General features: G+C 54.9%; 1 protein-coding gene across 2 annotated transcripts in view; it reads left to right on the top strand.

Annotated features, from left to right (window-relative positions):
• Positions 1-19,483, top strand: part of IGSF9 (immunoglobulin superfamily member 9) — a 49,543-nt gene that overhangs the window by 11,818 nt on the left and 18,242 nt on the right. For both annotated transcript variants that reach the window (XM_032779496.2, XM_032779494.2), the window contains exons 3-9: positions 5,478-5,630; positions 9,438-9,589; positions 10,708-10,825; positions 11,290-11,431; positions 14,139-14,284; positions 14,821-14,963; positions 15,056-15,196. In XM_032779496.2, coding sequence (XP_032635387.1) covers positions 5,478-5,630; positions 9,438-9,589; positions 10,708-10,825; positions 11,290-11,431; positions 14,139-14,284; positions 14,821-14,963; positions 15,056-15,196 — 995 coding nt within the window. The remainder of the gene's footprint in view (positions 1-5,477; positions 5,631-9,437; positions 9,590-10,707; positions 10,826-11,289; positions 11,432-14,138; positions 14,285-14,820; positions 14,964-15,055; positions 15,197-19,483) is intronic.

Genomic DNA, 19,483 nt, shown 5'->3' with positions numbered 1-19,483 from the left:
TCAGCAGGGCTGCTGCCAAGCCAGGTATCCCCCATTCCATATTTGTGCATTTGCTTTTTCTTCCCTACGTGTAGCACCTTACATTTATCTTTGTTTGATTTCATTTTGTTGTCTGTAGCCCAGTTCTCCAATTTTATCAAGATCCTTCTGAATTTTAGCTCTATCCTCCAAAGTGTTGGCAACCCCCTCTAGCTTTTTGTCATCTGCAGATTTGATCAGTATGCTATCTAGCCTTACATACAGGTCACTGGTAAAGATATTAAATAACACTGGACCCAGAACAGATCCCTGTGGAACCCCACTTGAGACCTCACTTCACTCCAACATCATTCCATTGATAGTTACTCTTCGTTTGTGATTGTTTAACCCGCTGGTTCTCAAACTGTGGGTCGGGAACCCAAAGTGGGTTGCAATCCCCTTTGAATGGGGTCGCCAGGGCTGTCTTGGACTTGCTGAAGCCCGAGTCCCACTGCCCAGGGCTGAAGCACTGGGTGGCAGGGTTCAGGCTTCAGGCCCCCTGCTTGGGGCTGAAGCCCTTGAGCTGTAGCTTTGGCCCCCTTTCCCGGAGTGATGGGGCTCAAGCTTTGGTCCCCCACCTGGGGCAGTGGGGCTCAGGTAGGTTCAGGCTTCGGTCCCCCCTCCGGGGGTCGTGAAGTAATTTTTGTTGTCAGAAGGAGGTCGTGATACAATGAAGTTCGAGAACCCCTGGTTTAACCAATTATATATCCACTTAATGGTAGTTCGGCCAAGCCTGCATTTCTCCAGCTTACTTTATCAGAATGTCATGTGGGACTGTCCAAAGCCTTGCTGAAATCCTGGTATATTTTGTCCACCAAAGAGTTACCCTGTCAAGAAGGAAATCAGGCCAGTTTGGCATGATTTGTTCTTGGTAAATCCATGCTGGCTGCTAGTGATCACCCTTCAGCCTCCAGGTATTTGCAGAGTGAATGTTTATACATTTCTCTGGTAGCTTCCCAGGTATTGTGGTCAGTCTGACTGGTCTATAGTTCCCTGGCTCCTCCTTTTCCCACTTTTTAAATATAGGGACTACATTAGCCCTTCTCCAGGCTTCCAGGACCTCTCCTGTCATCCATGAATTTGTGAACATTATTGCCATTGGCTCCAAGATTTCTTCAGCTAATTCCTTCAGTACCCTCAGGTGAATAGCGTCCATCCCCACTCATTTGAATTCATTCAGATTGGTCAGAAGATCTCTGATATGTTCTTTACTTATCCAAATCTGCATCCCTTCCCCTTTTTTATCTGTGGTAACTTCGTAAGTCTCAGTTCCACAAACCAAATGAACTATCCCATTGAAGGACTTTTTTTGACAGTATAGCTCTGTCTACACAGGAGCTTTTGCCAGCACAGCTGTGTCCATCAGAGGTGTAGGATGGTTTCTACCCCACACTCCTAACAGAAACAGCTGTGCCAGCAAAACTTTGTAATGTGGACCTGGCCTGTGATAGCTTTTTAAGCCAAGGGAGTCTTGTGGAATGGGATTGTGCTGAGGTGGTGGAGAGTGTTTCTCAATGAACTGTGCAGTGATCCCATGGTGCAGAGTATTCCTCTCAACCTGCAGAGGCCTAGTACAGATCTCACCTCCATGTAGGAGAGGGATTGGGTGACTACCTGTAGCTTCGTGGGGCTCTGGGGTGTGCTCTGGCTCAGGGGAGGGATCGCTCAGTGGTTTGAGCATTGGCCTGCTAGACACAGGGTTATGAGTTCAATCCTTGAGGGGTCCATTTGGGGTTTAGTTGGGGATTGGTCCTGCTTTGAGCAGGGGGGTGGACTGGATGACCTCCTGAGGTCCCTTCCAACCCTGATGTTCTATGATTCTATGAACCCACGCAGCCCGAGTCAGCACCACTGTTAAAATGGACAAACCTCAGAGGCTGCAAAGTGAGGAGGCCAGTGGGGGTGTGAAATGAGGGATAGTTGAGCAGTGACCTATGTTGAGAGAAAATGTGTGTGCTCACACACCTTTATATGAGTGTGTACAGGTAGAGGTAGGTGTATGTGTGTAGGGATCCTGGTGTGTACATACAGGAATGTGGCCACGGGCAAGGATATGTTTGGTGTGCATGCTTGTGGGTGGGTGGCAATACATGTGTGTTTGTGGGTTACATGCAAGTGTGTGGCATACACGTCCTAAGCAGATGTCTCTCTCCCTGCCAGAGACACTGTCTTTTTTTTATTTTTTTCTTTACACTTTGTTATCCATGAAAGCTTATGCCCAAATAAATCTGTTTGTCTTTAAGGTGCCATCAGACGTTGTTTTTGTGGATACAGACTAACATGGCTACCCCTCTGATACTTGTGTAGCTTGTCATGCCAACGATGTATTATTGAATTGTACTGTATGTGTGTGCATATCGGTGTGTGAACATAAAGACATGGGTCTGTATAGGTGAACAAAGTGTGTGTGGTATATGTGTATTAGGGTGTGTGCGTATATGTCTGTACCTGTGTGTGTGTTGGGTTGATGTATAAGATATTGGTGTGTGTAGGTATATGTATCAGGGGTGTGTGTGTATCAGGAATGTAGCAGTGTGTATTGGGGGGGTGTAGCATTGTATATTGGGGTAGCTGTGTGTATTATGTGTGTGTCTAGCAGTGTCTAGCAGGGTGTGTGTGTAGCGGTATGTATTGAAGAAACTGTATGAGGAGAGTGTAGCAGTGTGTCTTTGTGTGGGGGGCATGTAGCAGCGTGTAGCGGGGGCAGCTGTGTGAATTGGTGATATGTAGCCATGTCTAGCGGGGGAGGGGGTGTAGCAGTATGTATTGGGGATAACGGTGTATTGGGGTGTAGCAATCTGTATTTGTGTAGATGTGTGTAGTGGGGGTAGCTACTTGTATCAGGAGGATGTGTAGCGGGGGGTGTTTAGCAGCATGTATTGGGCTAATTGTATAGGATGGCGTAGCAGTGTCCATACGTGTGTGTTAGGGAGTGTAGCAGTGTATATTTGTGTCGGGTGTAGCGGTGTGTAGCTGGGTAGCTACGTGTATCAGGAGGATGTGTAGCAGAATCTAGCGGGGAGTGTTTAGCAGTATGTGTTGGAGTAACTATGTATGGGAGGGTGTAACAGTGTCCATATGTGTGTGTCGGGGAGTGTAGTAGTGTATATTTGTGTCGGGTGTAGCAATGTGTAACTAGGTAGCTACGTGTATCAGGAGGATGCGTAGCAGAGTCTAGCACGGTGCGTTTAGCAGTATGTATTGGAGTAACTATGTCTGGGAGGGTGTAGCAGTGTCCATATGTGTGTGCTGGGGGGTGTGGCAGTGTGTATTGGTGTGAGTGGCAAGTAGCAGTGGGGTAGCTATGTGTGTTGTGGGGGGGTGGGTGTAGCCATACATAGCAGGGTGCATGTACACGTAGGGCATCACAGCCCCTGCGCTGAACCAACTGCCCGCTGCGCTCCTGAGCCGATTATGGCTCTGATAATAGCCCTGGGGATTAGGGAGTTGCATTTACTGCTTCTTTAGGGTTCTTAGCCTCTCGCTCATGAAAGAGGGTGTGCACTGGGCCACCAGTTGGGCGCCTTGCAGCCCCAGACAGTGGGACTGGGGGCAGCCCCTGCACCTGGCTTTTTGGCTCCTGCCAAAGCTGCCCCCACCGAGTTCTGTCCCAGCCTAGGGTGTGTGTTCGGGGGCAGGGAGGTGGGGATGCAGTGCTCGAGGCCTGCAACCCCCATGGGGAGGCTGGGTGGGAGATGGGGTCAGGCTGAGGACCAGCTGCTCAAGTGGCTGGCAGGGGTGGGAATTGCTGGGGGAGGCAGAAGTTACTGTAGTGGAGGAAGGGAGGTTCAGACTCACAGGGGTTCAGTGGGGCTCCAGGGATATGGGGGGAGGGGCAGAGGAGAATGGATTGACCAGAGCTGAGGCAGGTCGAGGAGCAAGGGCTTCCTGGCGATGCTGGGGTGGGGGTGCTGCAGGCCAGAGGTGAAAGTAAGCCCGTACGGTCCGGTCCGGCGTACCAGCAAGAGCCAGTACGCTGTGCCGGACTGGATCAGCTTCCACTGTGGTGATTTAAAGGGCCCAGGGCTCCAGCCGCTTCGGGGAGCCCTGGGCCCTTTAAAGTGCCACCGGAGCTCCGGCAGCCGGGCTTGGGCAGGGATTTAAATGGCTTGGTGCTCCTGCTGCTGCGGGGAGCCCGGAGCCTTTTAAATCCTCGGCAGAGCTCTGGCAGCTGGGCCCCTGCGGTGATTTAAAGGGCCTGGAGCTCTGTGGCGGCTGGAGCCCTGGGCCCTTTAATTCTCCCCTGAGCTCCGGGGCTCCCAGCCACCTCTGCAGCTGAGCTTTTCGAGGTGATGTAAAGGCCATGACAGGCCTTTAAATCTTGAAAAGCCTCGCCTCTTCTGGTTGAGGCCATGCCCCTGCCCCGCCTCTTCTGGTTGAGGCCATGCCCCAGCTCAGGGCTCTGGGGTGCTGGTAAGTCCTTTAAGTTACTTTCACCCCTGCCTCAGGCTCACAGGGAGGTGGGTTAGCAAGGACTCTGAAGGGGAGGGGCAGGCCAAGGATGGGAGGTGGGTTTTGAGTGGGGTGGCACTGGTGGTTAGTGGGGGAAGGGGGCTGGAGGAGGAGAGCTGCGCAGAGGGGGTTGGAGCTGGAAGGAAGGCTGGCTGGGTGTGGGACCCACACGGTCCAGAGCCTGGGAAGGGGGCTGGAGGAGGAGAGCTGCGCAGAGGGGGTTGGAGCTGGAAGGAAGGCTGGCTGGGTGTGGGACCCACACGGTCCAGAGCCTGGGAAGGGGGCTGGAGGAGGCTCCCTGAGGAGGCAGCACCTGCTGGGGAGGGGGCACTCAGCATACTGCAATCTGCAGGACTTGCGTCCAGGGGCACCCATGCCATAGCAGGTAGAGAGGCTGGTACTAGGGGCAGGGGTAGGCCCAGGTGGGGATTATGGAGCTGGGGATGGTTCTGGGGCCCCTCATTAGAGCCTCTGCCCCAAGCCACCTTTCTGCATCTCCCCTCCCCTGCTACGTCACCCCTCCTGTCCCGCTGGGCCGGCGGCGATGTGTCTAATGCTGGGTCTGTGTATCTGCCCTCCGACCCGGTCCCCAGCCAGGCATTTGTTTGCCTGGCAGTTCCCAGCTCTCCATCCCAGCCGGGAGCAGGAGCAGGGCCGGGAGGGAGGGAGTTGAGCTGTAGGGCCTCGGCCTGGACCAGGAGCCAGCTGGCCCCTTTGGATGGACTGGGGAAGATTGTGGGGAAGAAGCTGGGGTGCTGTGCTGGGGGAGGCCAGGATGTGCTGAGTGGGGATTGGATAGAGCTCACTGCTCTGGAGCCTAGGGGGCTGTGAGATACTGCACAGTAGGGGTTGGCGCAGGCTGGGCATGTGCCCTTCAGCACACGTCTGGCCCAGGCAACTGCCTCAGGTGGGGGGTGTTCTCAGGCCAGGCAGCTTCCCCTGCGGATGCCTGGCACTGCCCCCAGGCAGCTCGGTGGCTGAGTGACAGGCTGGCTCTGTGTTGGCAGGTCGTGTGCGGATCCAGGAAGGCGCTTCACTGCGGATCGACCTCCTGCGCGCCGAGGACCAAGGCTGGTATGAGTGTCGCGTCCTCTTCCTAGATAGGCACAACAATGACGACGAGTTCCAGAATGGCACCTGGACCCACCTCACTGTCAACTGTATGTGCCAGGCCAGGCGTCGGTGTGCTCTAGTGGGGAGGCCGGGCAGTGCCACAGGGAGACAGGGAGAGAGAGAGGCAGTGCCAGCCGTGACCAGCTCCCTGCCCCTCATGCCAGACGTCTATGGGTCCTGGTGCCAGTGAAACCAAATCCCCCCCCTTCCTAGGGCATATGAGGTCCTGATGCCAGGCATGATCACCCCCTGTCCCTGTGCCAGGGCACTCTGGGTCCTAGTGCCAGTCATGTCTAGCCCTTGCCTGTGTTGGGGATCTCTGGCTTCTGGTTCCAGGTATGACCAGTCCCTCCCCTGTGACAGGGCACTCTAGGTCCCCACGCCAGGCATGTCCAGCCTTCCTCCATGCAGGGGTGCCCTGGGGCATGACCAGTGCTCCCTCCCCATGCTGGGCACAAGATTTGCCTGGCACCAGCACTGACACTGGTCTCCCCAGCTCTGTGTGAAGGAGGCATTGCCTCCCCTATGTACGGCCTAGGTTTCCTTGAGGCAGTGCTCTGGGTACCTGCCTGCGCCATGGCAGGGGGCAGTGCTGGGCAGGGCCTGCTGGGGCCATCGTGGCCCCATGCTGTGTCTCGGGCTGGGCCTGCTGGCATTCCAGGGGGATTGCAGGTGTTGGATCCCAGTTCTTGTATTGGAATGGAGGGCTCCCAAACCCTGTGGCAGACTCGAAGCAGCTGTGACATGGTGTTCGAAGCAGGTGGGACCGGACGGGCAGGATGCAGCGAGGGCTGAGTGTGCTGGGACACTGGGGGTGCAGGCTCGTCTGCATTTGGACATGGGGCTGGGCTTTAGACTTGACACCTCTCCCCACTTTGGCTGGTTTGGCAGCAGTGGGGCTGGCATGGTTGGTGCGACGTGTGTAGGGCTGCTGAGGAGCAGCGGGAGCTGGGCTGGGCTGGGCCATGGTAGGGAGTCCTGGCGCTGCCCAGGGCTTGCTATCTGCAGGCCTTGGTTACCTTTCCCCCTTGCTGTAAATCTCTCTTAACCAGCCGCATGTGACCTTCACCCTGAAGCCTATGCTGGGAGGGCAGGGGAGGCACCAGGCTGCTTACAGAGAAGTTTAGCAGTGAGCTAGCCTCTGGCAGGGCAGGAAGGGCACTCGCCTCTGCCCTTCCGTCCTTCAGCTCTTCCCTTACCTCACTTGTCCTGTCCCTTAGGGACTTGCTCTGGGTCTGATTCTCCTTCCCTGGCTACACACTGTGCTCTGGGTCTGATCTCTGCTCCATACCCCCTCCCCCCAGCTGCACTCTGGGTCTGATTCTCCTCCTCAAGGTACACACCGCATTATGGGTCTGATCTCTGCTTCGTGCCCCCCTGCTGCACTCTGGGTCTGATTTTCCTCCCCCGGGTACACACTATGCTCTGGGTCTGATCTCTGCTCCTTGCTCTCCCCCCTCCCGCTCCCCTGATCCCACACTCTGGGTCTGATTTTCCTCCTCAAAGTACACACTATGGTCTGAGTCTGATCTCTGTTCCCCACCCCCCCACTGCACTCTGGGTCTGATTCTCCTCCCCCAGGGTATACACTATGGTCTGGGTCTGATCTCCGCTCCCTGCCCACCTGCTGGGTCTGATTCTCCTCCCCTGGGTACACACTGTGCTATAGGTCTAATGTCTGCTCCCTGCCCCCACTCCCCCCCACCCCCTGCTGCACTCTGGGTCTGATTCTCCTCCCCTGGGTACACACTACTCTCTCGGTCTGATCTCTGCTTCCCCCCCTCAGCTACATTTTGGGTCTGATTCCCCCCACCATTCCCCAGGTATGTTCTGGGCCCAGTTTCCCCCCTGCTTCCTCCCAGTACACTATGGGCCAAATTCCTCCCCACGCTGGGTGAACCCAACACTCTTGGCTCAGTTTTCCCCCCACCCCTCCCCCGGGTACGCTCTGGGCCTGATCCCCTCCCCTGGATATGCCCTGGGCTCCTCATGTAGCCCTGAGCAGAATGAGCGCAGGGTCAGGGTAAACGCAGCCGAGTAGAGTGAGACCATCACATCCACACTGGCTCTGAGCACATGGGCCCCATGGCTGGGTTGCAGGGTCCCATTCCAGTTCTGTGCAGCCCAAGGAACTCAGCATAAGTGGGCGGGGGGAGCCACAGCGAGCCCCTAGCCCGGAGGGGATCACCCTGCCTTGGCCTGAGGATGCTGTCCCTGGAGCAGACACAGCCCTTGCAGGGCCCCAGCCTCCACTTCCTCTTGCCCATAAGCCTTCCCGGAGAAGGCTGTAAAGGGACCCAAACTGCCTGAGTAAACACTTGTAAAAGGCCCAACCTAACTATTAAACCTCCAAGGGGGTGGGCCCTGACCCTTGGACCCCAGGCAGCACACAATGAGCCTTTGTGCTGAGCCTCCTCTCTGTTTGTAGCATCAGGGGGTGGGGACTGGGAGGCCTGGATCCCAGGGCAGGTCCTGCCCTGCTCTTGGCCTGCAGGAGCCACCCCGACCCTGTACTTCATGCCTTGTGGGCTCTCCCATCCCATCCATCTGGGCAGGCAGAGGAGGTACCCGAATGCCTGTTTTCCGCTCAGCCCAGCAGCCCTGGCCTGGGGGCTGCAAGCACCTGCCCAAGGGAGCAAGGCCCAAGGGAGCAAGCCCTGCTCTCCACGGGGCGTTTGCACAGTCTGTGCCTCTCCTTTGCCACAGAAACCCAGCGGCTGCCCCAGGGGCCAAGCAATCCTGGACCCATGGGGACCGGCAGAGCTGTGCGCCTGGGTGCAGGCTGGGCCATGGGTGTAGTATGGAGAGTGTCCTGGGCATTCTACAGCTGAGTGCAATGGACACAGGCCGTGCCCCAAGGAGTCGGCCATCTCCCTGCAGACAGGCGCTGCCCCATGGCTAGTGCCACCCACAACGGCTGTGCACTGCGTGTCAGTGTGCTGCACTCCCGTCGGAGGAGTGTTCAGCACCTGCTGCGCACAGCAAGGGTAGGGCGTGTGTCTGCACCAGCTGCTCACTTTCCTGAGGGGCTGCTTGACCCCAGCTCCCCTTGCGGGGGATGAGATGAGCGCAGTGTTCCTGGAATTCAGGATCCCAGAGACTTAGAGGCTGACTCATTCACTTCTTCCAGCTTGTGTGCACACATGCCCCTCCCTGCTCCTCCCCACACCTCAGGGTCACTCAGGCTGCTAAAGGTTATAAGGGCCTGCTCCTCCTGTGGCCATTGTTTGGGGATCTGGCCCTTCATTTCCTGTGCTTTTATTTAAAAAGATAATAGTTTAAAGCATCTGGAAACAAACAGTCTCATTCCATGTCGCACAACAGACTGTTCACCCCGAAACAAATCTCTTGTCTTTTTCCATTTCGTGACGTTTCTTGGTGTTGATGGTTTCGGTTTGGGCTGAATCAAACTTTTTCCAGTTTATTTATTTTTTTCAGCACTGCCAGTGAAGCCCCCATTCCATCCTCGGCCCCGTTCTGCGCCTCACTTCCCCACACGCTCCCTGCACAACACTGCACTGAGGCTGGCAGGGTTACTGGGGGGAGGGAGAGGAAGGAATTTGCCCAGCGCCACAGACAGAATCGGACTCCAGATCTCCTGCCCCCTGTCTATACCCTCCCAGCACCCCTTCCCTGAGCCCGGAACGGAACCCGGGAGTCCTGGCTCCTAGCCCTTGGCTCTGACCCTCAGATCACACTCTCTGCCTCGTGCTGCCAGCTCACCAGGACTAAGCAGAGTGAGTGCCTGGGGCTCTCTGCAGCAGAACCAGCTGGTGTGGCTGCATGAGGGAGCCCAGCTTGCCCTGGGGCCAGCAGCTTGGTTCTGAAACACTGTTTCCGTGTCCTCTCCGCAGCTGCCCCCACCTTCCTAGGGACCCCGCCAGCTCTTATCGAGGTGCCAGAAAAAGAGCCCCTTAGTCTCACCTGCTCAGCCATCGGCAGCCCCCAACCCGTCATTGTCTGGAAGAGAAATGACCTGGCCATTGAGAGTGGAGACAAGGTGCAGGTAAGGGAAGGGCAGCCCCAGAGAGGGAGGAGATCAGGGAGCTTTCCCAGGCTGTCTCCTGCATCTCCCCAAGTGCTGCTCACTTGGGGCTTTCTCCCCTAGCAAGCCCTAAGAGGGGGTTGGGGCTTATGCAGACAGAGGGGTGGCACTGTGTGGGGAGGAGAATCCCCCTATCACCACTGCAGAGTTCTCCCAGCCCAGGGGGCTGAAGCTTTTGAGGGGGAGGTAAGTGCACCAAGGGCCTGCTTTGTCACCCCTGAGGCATGGGCCCCTCTCTGCCTGCCTCGGAGCTGCCCAGCTCAGCACAGAAACCAGGGTGAGGCCAGTCCCCACAGACCACTTGCCCCAGGCACTGGCTACAATCCCCTTTCTCCACAGCAGGGCAGAGCAGGGAGAGCCATTCCGCGTGGCCAAGGCTCTCGTGTCCTGACACCCACACTGACCCCTAGTGGCCACTCTGCAACAGGCAAGAAATTCCTTCACCTTCTGCCACTCCAGGCTGGGGCTGGCAAAGGAGGGATGGCAGGACGATTTTTTTTAATCCCGCTACCATCCTGCTCTCCAATACCCTTATCTTGCTCCCACCTGCAAAATCCTTAGATCCCACAAATCCCTCAAGAGAGGCGGATTCTCCTGTGCTACTAAAAAAACCCCCAGTGGTCAGTTAATGTATGATAGATATAAACGGAATTCAGACATAATTTTACCACTAAAAGAATAAAACAAATCTTGCTTAAACCATGAAAAAAAACCCTTTAACTCCTGCTATAATAGGCGTCACATTTCTTTCTATCCTTTGCTTAAATTTAAGTATTAAAACCTTTATTAAAAAAAAAAGAAAGAAAAACTTTCTTTACACTGCTGAAGTTCTGTTTATGACACACTGATGAGAGAGAGTTTTTCCACAAATTCGCACACTCTGTTTTTTTGCCCACCCAGTCTTGCCTGCAATAAAGTACATTTTATCTGCTCCCCTTATTATGGCAGTGGGTCCTGTGGGACCCATGGGGTCCTAGTCCCACTTCAAGGCTCTAAGAGCAAGGCTCTGCTGCTAGAATGGGGTTGCCTGGGGACATCCTTCCCTGCACTCCCACCTGTACTGCCTTGTGCCTTCACAGGTGAGCAATGGGACGCTGAGGATCACCAGTGTGGAGCGGGCCAGCGCTGGCATCTACACGTGCCATGCCTCCAGTAAGGAGGGCTCTGTCACCCATGCCACCCGGCTGCTCGTTCAAGGTAAGGGAGGGTGCTATATCTGGGGCTCCTGATTGATCAGGGGCAATCTCCATAGGCAGTGAGGTCCTGTCATCTGGGCACGTCTTACCTTCCACTGCAGAGACCAGCCTGTCAGAGCAGGAGCTGGGTACATGTACATGTGTTTACACGCCTGGACATGCGCACATGCAGTGAGATGTGGGAGTCTGCTAGCAGAACTTGGCTTCTCTCTGCACACACTTGACCCAAGGAAGGATCTTGCCGGGGTAGTCCTCCCCCTTGCCCCTTCCCCTCAGGCCCTGTTAGGCCCCCACACCCACCGCAGCCTGCTCACTCCCCTCTCCAAGTCTCTGCAGAGGAATTGAAGCCTCTCTGGGAATCTGTTCCCCATGTCCTATTGGTCCAGTCAGCACTTCCCCTCCCTGTCAGAACGAGCTGGTTCCCCCTTCCTCCCAGAGCCTCACTCTGTGCCTTGTGTGTGCCAGGGCCGCCGGTCATCGTGGTGCCACCACAGAACATCACAGTCAACATCACCCAGGATGCCTTCCTGGCATGCCAAGCCGAGGCCTACCCTGGCAACCTCACCTACAGCTGGTTCCAGGGCAGCAGCAACGTCTATCACCTCAGGTACACAGCGCCAGGAGCCAAGGGGGTGGCACGAGGGCAGTGGGCAGGTACTGGGGCTCTGAACTGCCTGGCACAAATTAAGCACTGCAGGCCACAGAACCTCGCTCACCCATTCCTGCAATAGGCCCATAACCTCTGGCTGAGTTACTGATGTCCTCAAATCATGGTGTAAAGGCTTCAAGTTACAAAGAATCCACCATTTATACTAGTTTAAACCTGCAAGGGACCCGTGTCCCACACCGCAGAGGAAGGTGAAAGCCTCCCAGGGTTTCTGCTAATCTGACGGGGGTGGGGGGGATTCCTCTCCAACCCCAAATATGGTGATCGGTTAGACCCTGAGCGTGTGGGCAAGACCCAGCAGCCAACACCTGGGAAAGAATTCTCTGTAGTAACGTAGAGCCCTCCGCATCTACTGCCCCATCTCTGACTACTGGAGAGATCTGCTGCTAGCTGTTGCAGATCGGCTACATGCCATGGTAATCAGTCCCATCACACCATCCCCTCCAGAAATTTATTAAGCTCAGGTTTGTTGCCAAGTAGGTTTTTTGTTCCCTCAGCTCCCCATGGGAGGCTGTGCCAGAACTTCACTCCTCTGATGGTTCGAAACCTTTGTCTAATTTCAAGCCTAAACTTGATGGTGCCCCACACAAACATCCATTAGCTCACCACCACACACCCGTGCACTCACATGCTGCCTCCACACACACATCCGTTGGCTCATCTCCACGCACCTGTGCACTCTCACACTGCCGCCCCCACACACATCCATTGGCTCACTGCCACACACCTGTGCACTCACACACTGCCTCCCCACACACATCCATTGGCTCACCGCCACACACCTGTGCACTCACACACTGCCTGCCCCACAAACATTCATTGGCTCACCGTCACACACCTGTGCACTCACATACTGCCTCCCCCCCACATCCATTGGCTCACCGCCGCACACCTGTGCACTCACACACTGCCCTGCCTCCACACATCCATGGCTCACCACCACACACCTGTGCACTCACACATGCCCCCCCCATCCATTGGCTCACTGCCACACACCTGTGCACTCACACACTACTCCCTCACACACATCCATTCACTCACTGCCACACACCTGTGCCCTGACACACTGCCCCTCCCACACACATCCATTCACTCACCGCCACACACCTGTGTACTCACACAGTGACCCCCCCACACACACATCCATTGGCTCACTGCCACACACCTGTGCAGTCACACTCTGTCCCCCCCACATCCATTGGCTCACTGCCACACACCTGTGCACTCACACACTGCCCCCCCACATCCATTCACTCACCACCACACACCTGTGCACTCTCACACTGCCCCCCCATGTAGACATCCATTGCCTCACCGCCACACACCTGTGTACTCACACACTGCCCCCCCCACACACATCCATGCACTCGCTGACCCACACCTGAACTCCCCTCAGATATGCACACTTGGGCACATGCACGCACTCACCATACACAGACACACATGCACTGATTCATAGAGAAGTGCATACACCATGAGATATACACTTGTACACACACACACACACACACACACACACACACACACATATAGATACTGACACACAAACACAACATGGAGGTGGAGGTACTGCTGCACATGCACACACGGAATGTTGTGGAGATGTATGCATGCAAGCACACAGTGACACACTCAGTTGTGCGCACAAAGCTGAAGAGACGTGTACACACAGATGTATAGTTGCTGACATACACGACGACATCGGCTACACACCCAGAGATGCAGGCTTGCACACAGTACTACAGCAAGGGAGATGCTCAGAGCCACAGCTAAGCACACAGATACATGCAAGAGGGTTACATGCACACGGATGCCAGCCCACGCATTACTGTGTGACACAGGCAGTATGGTGCTGGCGCTGGTGACAGGAGTGGTGGCCCCAACTGGGTCCCTGTGATGTGCCCATGCTGGAGGGAGTGTGGTGGCTCCCTGTTAGGCCTGGTGGTGCTGAAAAGGGGACTCAGATCCTCTGGTGGCCTGACAGCTCAGACACGGGTGATGACACACAGCCTGTGATGCCGGCAGCACATAGAGCCCAGGGCTGCAGTAGAGTAGGGGGAGGAGATCGAGGCAGGGACCCTCCCACAGCACGGTCCAGATCATACACACCTGGCCAAGGGCTTGCATGGTGAGTGCTGAGGGGGTGATTTGATTGGCTGGTGGCGGGAGGGTGAAGTGGTGCTGCTGGAGTCATAGGAGCGAGTGGGACAGTCAACAGTGACAAGAATGTGGACAGGGCTGTGGTGATGGCAGCTGTAATGAAGCTATGGTGGTCATGGCAGAGCTGTGGGACTGTGGGGAGAGTGGCTGGGTCCCAGTGGTGGTGCCATGGCCTGGCTGGCCCCAGTGGCCATGGCTGGACCTCGGGGGTTTGGCTGGACAGTGGCGTGGCTGTGGTGGCAGTCACCAGGCCCCAGTGTCAGGGCTGTAGGAGCAATGACTGGGTGCTAGTGTCAGGACCGTGAGGGCAGCAGCTGGTCTTGGGGGTGCTGCTGAGCCGATGCGAGTGCTGGTTGTGATGTGTTGGGATCGAGTTGCTGTGGATGCTCCCTGAGCCCTGCATTGGGGGCCGCCAGCAGTTTGGGTGCTGGCTCGTTGGGACAGCTCCTGCTGGGCTCCTGACTCTGCCCCCCTCCCTTCCTTCCAGCCATCTGCAGTCTCGTGTTCGTGTCCTGGTGGACGGGAGCCTTTTGCTCCAGAAAACGACCCCAGACGATGCTGGCAAATACACCTGTGTTCCCAGCAACGGGCTGCGGAAGCCACCCTCTGCCTCAGCTTTCATCACAGTGCTGTGTAAGGTCCCACTACCCCTGTCCTCCCTGCCACACCTGCCCCACGCCGCTCTTTCTCTGGGACCCTGCCTTACCCAGACATCCTGGCTCCTGAGCTGAGCCCTGGTGGCCCCACTTGTTTGATGGGGGCAGAGAAACGCTTTTGGCCTGTGACCTCCCCCTTTGTGGCCTGGAGCCTGGGAGAAAAGGGCCCATTTCCTGCTGTGGCCCTCAGCCAGCCTCCCCATCCGCCTGTCTCCCACCTGGCCCAGGTCTCTGAGCTGAGGAGCCCATGTGACCACGGCCCAGATGCACCCAGGGAAGCAGTGCTGAATTGCCAGGAGCTGGGCTCCCTCTGTGGGCAGATCTAGCGTGTCCCTAGCTTTCCGGGGGCTCTGCCATGGACAAGCCCATCACATAGAGAAGGCACAGCCTCTGGTGCTGCTCGTCCCAGCCCCGCAGGCTGGCAGCATATTGTGCATATGGTTGCCATACCCCACTCCCTGGTCCCTTCGCTTCGGAGCTCACCCAGGCCTTGACTACGTCGGTGCCTTGCAGATCCAGCCCAGGTGACCACCATGCCACCGGAGACCCTCTTGCCCAAGGGGATGCAGGGCATGATCCAGTGCCCCACCAAGGCCAACCCACCTCTTCTCTCCATCAGCTGGACCAAGGACGGGCATCCCCTGGAGCTTGATAAGGTACCGACTATGCCAGGCCTCCCTGGAAACTCAGCCTCTGCCACACACCCACTGTCAGGGGGCCGCATTCTGACCTGTCTCTCCCTCTGCAGTTCCCTGGCTGGTCCATGGCACCCGATGGCTCCATTGTCATCGCCACCGGGAACGACGACGCTTTGGGGCTTTACACCTGCACCCCCTACAACAGCTACGGCACGGCTGGTGCCTCAGCACCCACCCGCGTCTTGCTCAAGGTGAGGGGGGGCAGCCTGCCCGCCACACTGGCTGAGTAGGGGCATGGCTGGGGCGGGGGAGCCCTTCTCTGGTGCCCTCACACAAACACACACCCGGATGTATTAATTTTGGTGTAACAAGTGGGCCCAGAGAGTCAAGGTGTGAACGTGACCCTGTCATTGTACAGCACTAAACGTTCAAACATGGTCAGGGCTTTTGAGTGCAGAGATCTCCACCTGCTTAGGTCCATGGCAAATTCCCAGGGATATTTTTAACCATGTATTACAGATACATAAGAAAACAAAAAAGAGTTTCTTAATATTTCACATTTCAAATTATTAAGACTTTCATTTTAATAGTAACTCTTGTACCCTTCCCATTTAGCTGTAGAGAATTTTTACCTGGAAAAACATCCTTGTTTATAGTTTTTTAGATGGTATTAAAGATGATGATAACTGTCCTTGGGGGAAGGAAAAGAAGTTAGTCGAGATGGGCTGGAGCTGTTGCTGCTGCTGTTGAAGTCCGATCCTTCTTCCTTTTAAAACAAAACAAGACAAGTGCACAAGACGGGAGAGAAAAGATCAGCAAAGATAGAAAATGCAGCTTCTGTCTGTGGTGCTGACTCTTACTTGCAACCTCACTGCTGAAGAAACGCAAGCCTAGCCCATGGTCTGATTAGCTACTCCAAGCCCTGGCAAACTTGTACCAAGCCATTGCTTTTAGCTGCCTCTCTGGTCATGGGCTTACAGCAGTGTTGCAGAAAATGCCATTGTCTTGATCGGCTGAACCAGACTCTTGTTAGAAGGTGAAAGAGAGAATGAGGGCTTAGATTTTCCAAGTCATTGCCCCTATGGGTGCTCCATGTGAGGATACCTACCCATAAATTCTCAATCACAGGTTTTTCTGCTAGTAGTGCCCAGTGCACCCTCCTCCCCAAGAAAGGGACCCTAGAAGGCAGCAGATGTTTGACCCAATAGCCCTGGCCATGGGGTCTAGCACCTTTCTCTTAAGCCCCTCCACAGTGAGCTTTCTGGAAATCCTGGGCTCCTTTTGGGGACCAAGTCTACAGGGTACCTTTACGTGCAAGAAATCCTATCGAAATCTCTTCCGCCAACAACTGGAAGCCTCCTTACTCAAGAGGAACCATCAGTGCATTCAGAGTTGAGAATTGATGGGGAGGTGCCACCATCCTCTTTCTCCTCAGATAAGGCAACTGTGCCCCCACTGCCATCTAATGCGGATGACTTCAGAGCCTTTCCGGGCTTGATGAAATGCATAGCAGAGGCTTTGCAGAATCCCCTGGAGGAAATCCAGGAACAGCAGCTCTCCCTGGTGGACGTCACCCATGCCTCTACCCAGGGCAAGGCAGCCATACCTATTAATGAGAGCCTCCTCTTGCCAGCCCACACAGCGTGGCAAACATTAGCCAGCATCCCATCCACCTGTAAGAGGGCTGTTAAAACGCACTGTGTCCAGCCAAGGTCCCAGAGTACTTGTTTACTCATCCTATGCCCAGCTCCCATGTGATCAATGCTGCCAACAAAAGAAGTAAGCAACATTATTTCAAGGCAACAACATCTAACAAGGAACTCAAGTGTCTGGACCTTCTAGGAGGGAAGAGCCACAGTTCTGAGGCGCTGGCTCCCAAGCCCTGATGGCGAATGTGACTTTACCAACTAGAGTAAATTTTCTCACTAAATTGAGTTTTTGCCTTAGGACAAGACAGAGCTGTTTCGTGCTCATATTACAAAGGGTCAGACAATAGCCAAAGCCCTTCTGCAGCCTCCCTGGACATGGCGGATATGGCCTCTGTTTAATCGTGTGTCAGGCCTCCTGGCTACAATCCTCCAGCCTGCCCAGGGAAGTGCAGAATACTGTGGAGGATTTGCCTTTGAAGGACCTCAGCTCTTCAATGGCACTACGGATGGTTCTCTTCGCTCATTCATGGATTCCAGGGTGATGTTGCACACTCTTGGTATCTACACTCCAGCTACAAAGAGAAAATACAGCAAGTCTCAGACAGCACAATGCTGCCCCAGAGAACTGCTGAGCTGCCCGGAAAGAGGTTTAGACCATACAAGAAAGGCCCGTCCTCCACTGTCACCTCCCAGGTGGCTGCCTCATCCAAACAACCATTTTGATACCTTGGTTGAGGCCCACAAACCCTCCCTATTGGATCTTCGGCTACATCACTCCATTCACCCACTCTTTGGAGACCATCTTGCCCATGTCTTCCCTTCTGCCCAAAGCCCTGGCTGAGATGATTTAGTTGGGATTGGTCCTATTTTGAACAGGGGGTTGGACTAGATACCTCCTGAGGTCTTTTCCAACCCTGTTATTCTATGATTCTTGGGAGCGTATCACCTCAGACAAATGGGTACTGGCAATAATCTTGACTGGCTACTCCATCCAGGTCAGCTCCATTCCCCCTCTCTGTTCGTATTCAGGGACCCCTCTCAGGAGGGGCTCCTTAAACCAGGAGGTAGAATCCCTCCTGCTTCCAGGGGTGGTCAAATCCATTCTTCCAGACTTCATCAGTAAGTGTTTCTTCTCCTGGTACTTCCTGGTCCTAAAGAAAAAAGGAGGGTGGAGACCGAGTGCAGACCTTCCATCTTTAAACACTTTGATTCACATGCAGCACTTCCGGATGGCCACCCTAGTGGCCATCATTCTGTTGTTAGATCTTCGTCAACCTTGACTTCCAGGATGTCTATTTCCATGTAGCCATGTACTCAACACCATAGTGTTTCCTCATGTTTGTGGTGGGCACTGACCATCACCAGTACTGTGCCATCCCTTCTGACCTTTCAGCTGCCCTGAGGGTCATTATGAAAGTCCCCTCCGTCATCACAGGCCACCTTTGGCATCTGGAAACAGTAACTTTTCCGTGTCTGGACAACTAGCTCTTGAAGGGCCATCCTTCCGGTGAAGGTCAGTCCACCACCAAGAGGGACCTAGGTCTATTCCACTCCTTAAGCCTTCACCTCAATGTAGAGAAATCAACCCTGTGCAACACATAGACTTTATCGGGGCCAGCCTGGACTCTGGCAGCTAAAACCTACCTGCCAGTGGACAGGTTCATCTCAGTGTCTCACTTGATCTCCGCTTGACAGCAGAGCCCACAAATCGTGGCGTGGGTTTGTCTTTAGCTCCTGGGATGCATGGCAGCCTGCACTTCCATAACCTCCCATGCAAGCATGGCTTAGGACAGCCTACATTCCCTGCAAGCACAAGCTGTCCAGGGAGGTATCAGTCCCTTGGATGGCACCTGACTCCCTCAGTTGGTGGAAGGACCCTCAAAGAGTCTGCGTAAGTCACATTCACCTCCCACACGTCATCCCCACAGACTCCTTCCTTCTAGGCTGGGGCGCTCACCTACAGAATCATACAGCACAAGACAGATGGATTCTTTGAGAATTGTCACTACACATCAACGTCCTCGAACTTCGAGCCATCTGTGATGCCTGCCTTTGCTCCCTACCTTACATGGGGCCAGTCAGTCAAAGTGAGGTTGGACAACCAGGAGGTCACGTACTATATAAACTCCCAAGGAGAAGCAAAATGCTAATTCTTAGGTGAAGGGTCACTGAGACTGTGGAACTGGTGCATACCCCAGTGCACAGATATCTCCATGATCTAGCTGCCAGAATCACAGAACACCATCGCACATTCGCAGAGCAGAATTTTCCATTAAGACCATGAGTGAGAGCTGACCGATGTATTCTTTGAAGAGATCTGCTTTACCTGAGTTCTTTGCCACAACTTCCAACTCAAGCTGGAGGGAGGGATAGCTCCGTGGTTTGAGCACTGGCCTGCTAAACCCAGGGTTGTGAGTTCAGTTCTTGAGGGGGCCATTTGGAGCAAAAATCTGTCTGGGGATTGGTCCTGCTTTGAGCAGGGGGTTGGACTAGATGACCTCCTGAGGTCCCTTCCAACCCTGGTATTCTATGTCTTCCCCACCCCCTATTTTCAAGGAGGGGACACACAGTCATGACTCCCTGGGAGATGCACTCCTTGCCTCTTGGCCCCAAGGTCTATTATGTGCCTTCCATCCAACTCCACTGATCCACAAAGCCCTGCTTAAATTGAAACAAGAGAAAGCAGTGCTAATTTTTATGGCTCAGGTGTGGCTGAGATGGGTGGTTCCCGACCATGATCCATCTGGCAAAATATCTGCCTCTGCAACATCCTCTAATGACAGACCTCCTGACCCAGGAGTTGGGCTCCATAACCCATCCTAACCGATCATCCTTGCATCTCAAGGCCTGACTTTGCAATGGTTCTCGGGCCTAGAACAGGAATGTTCT

This window comes from Chelonoidis abingdonii, chromosome 11 (assembly GCF_003597395.2).
Source record: "Chelonoidis abingdonii isolate Lonesome George chromosome 11, CheloAbing_2.0, whole genome shotgun sequence".
Lineage (NCBI taxonomy): Eukaryota > Metazoa > Chordata > Testudines > Testudinidae > Chelonoidis > Chelonoidis abingdonii.
Note: the sequence above shows the minus strand (reverse complement) of the source record. Positions and strands in the feature narration are given on the sequence as shown.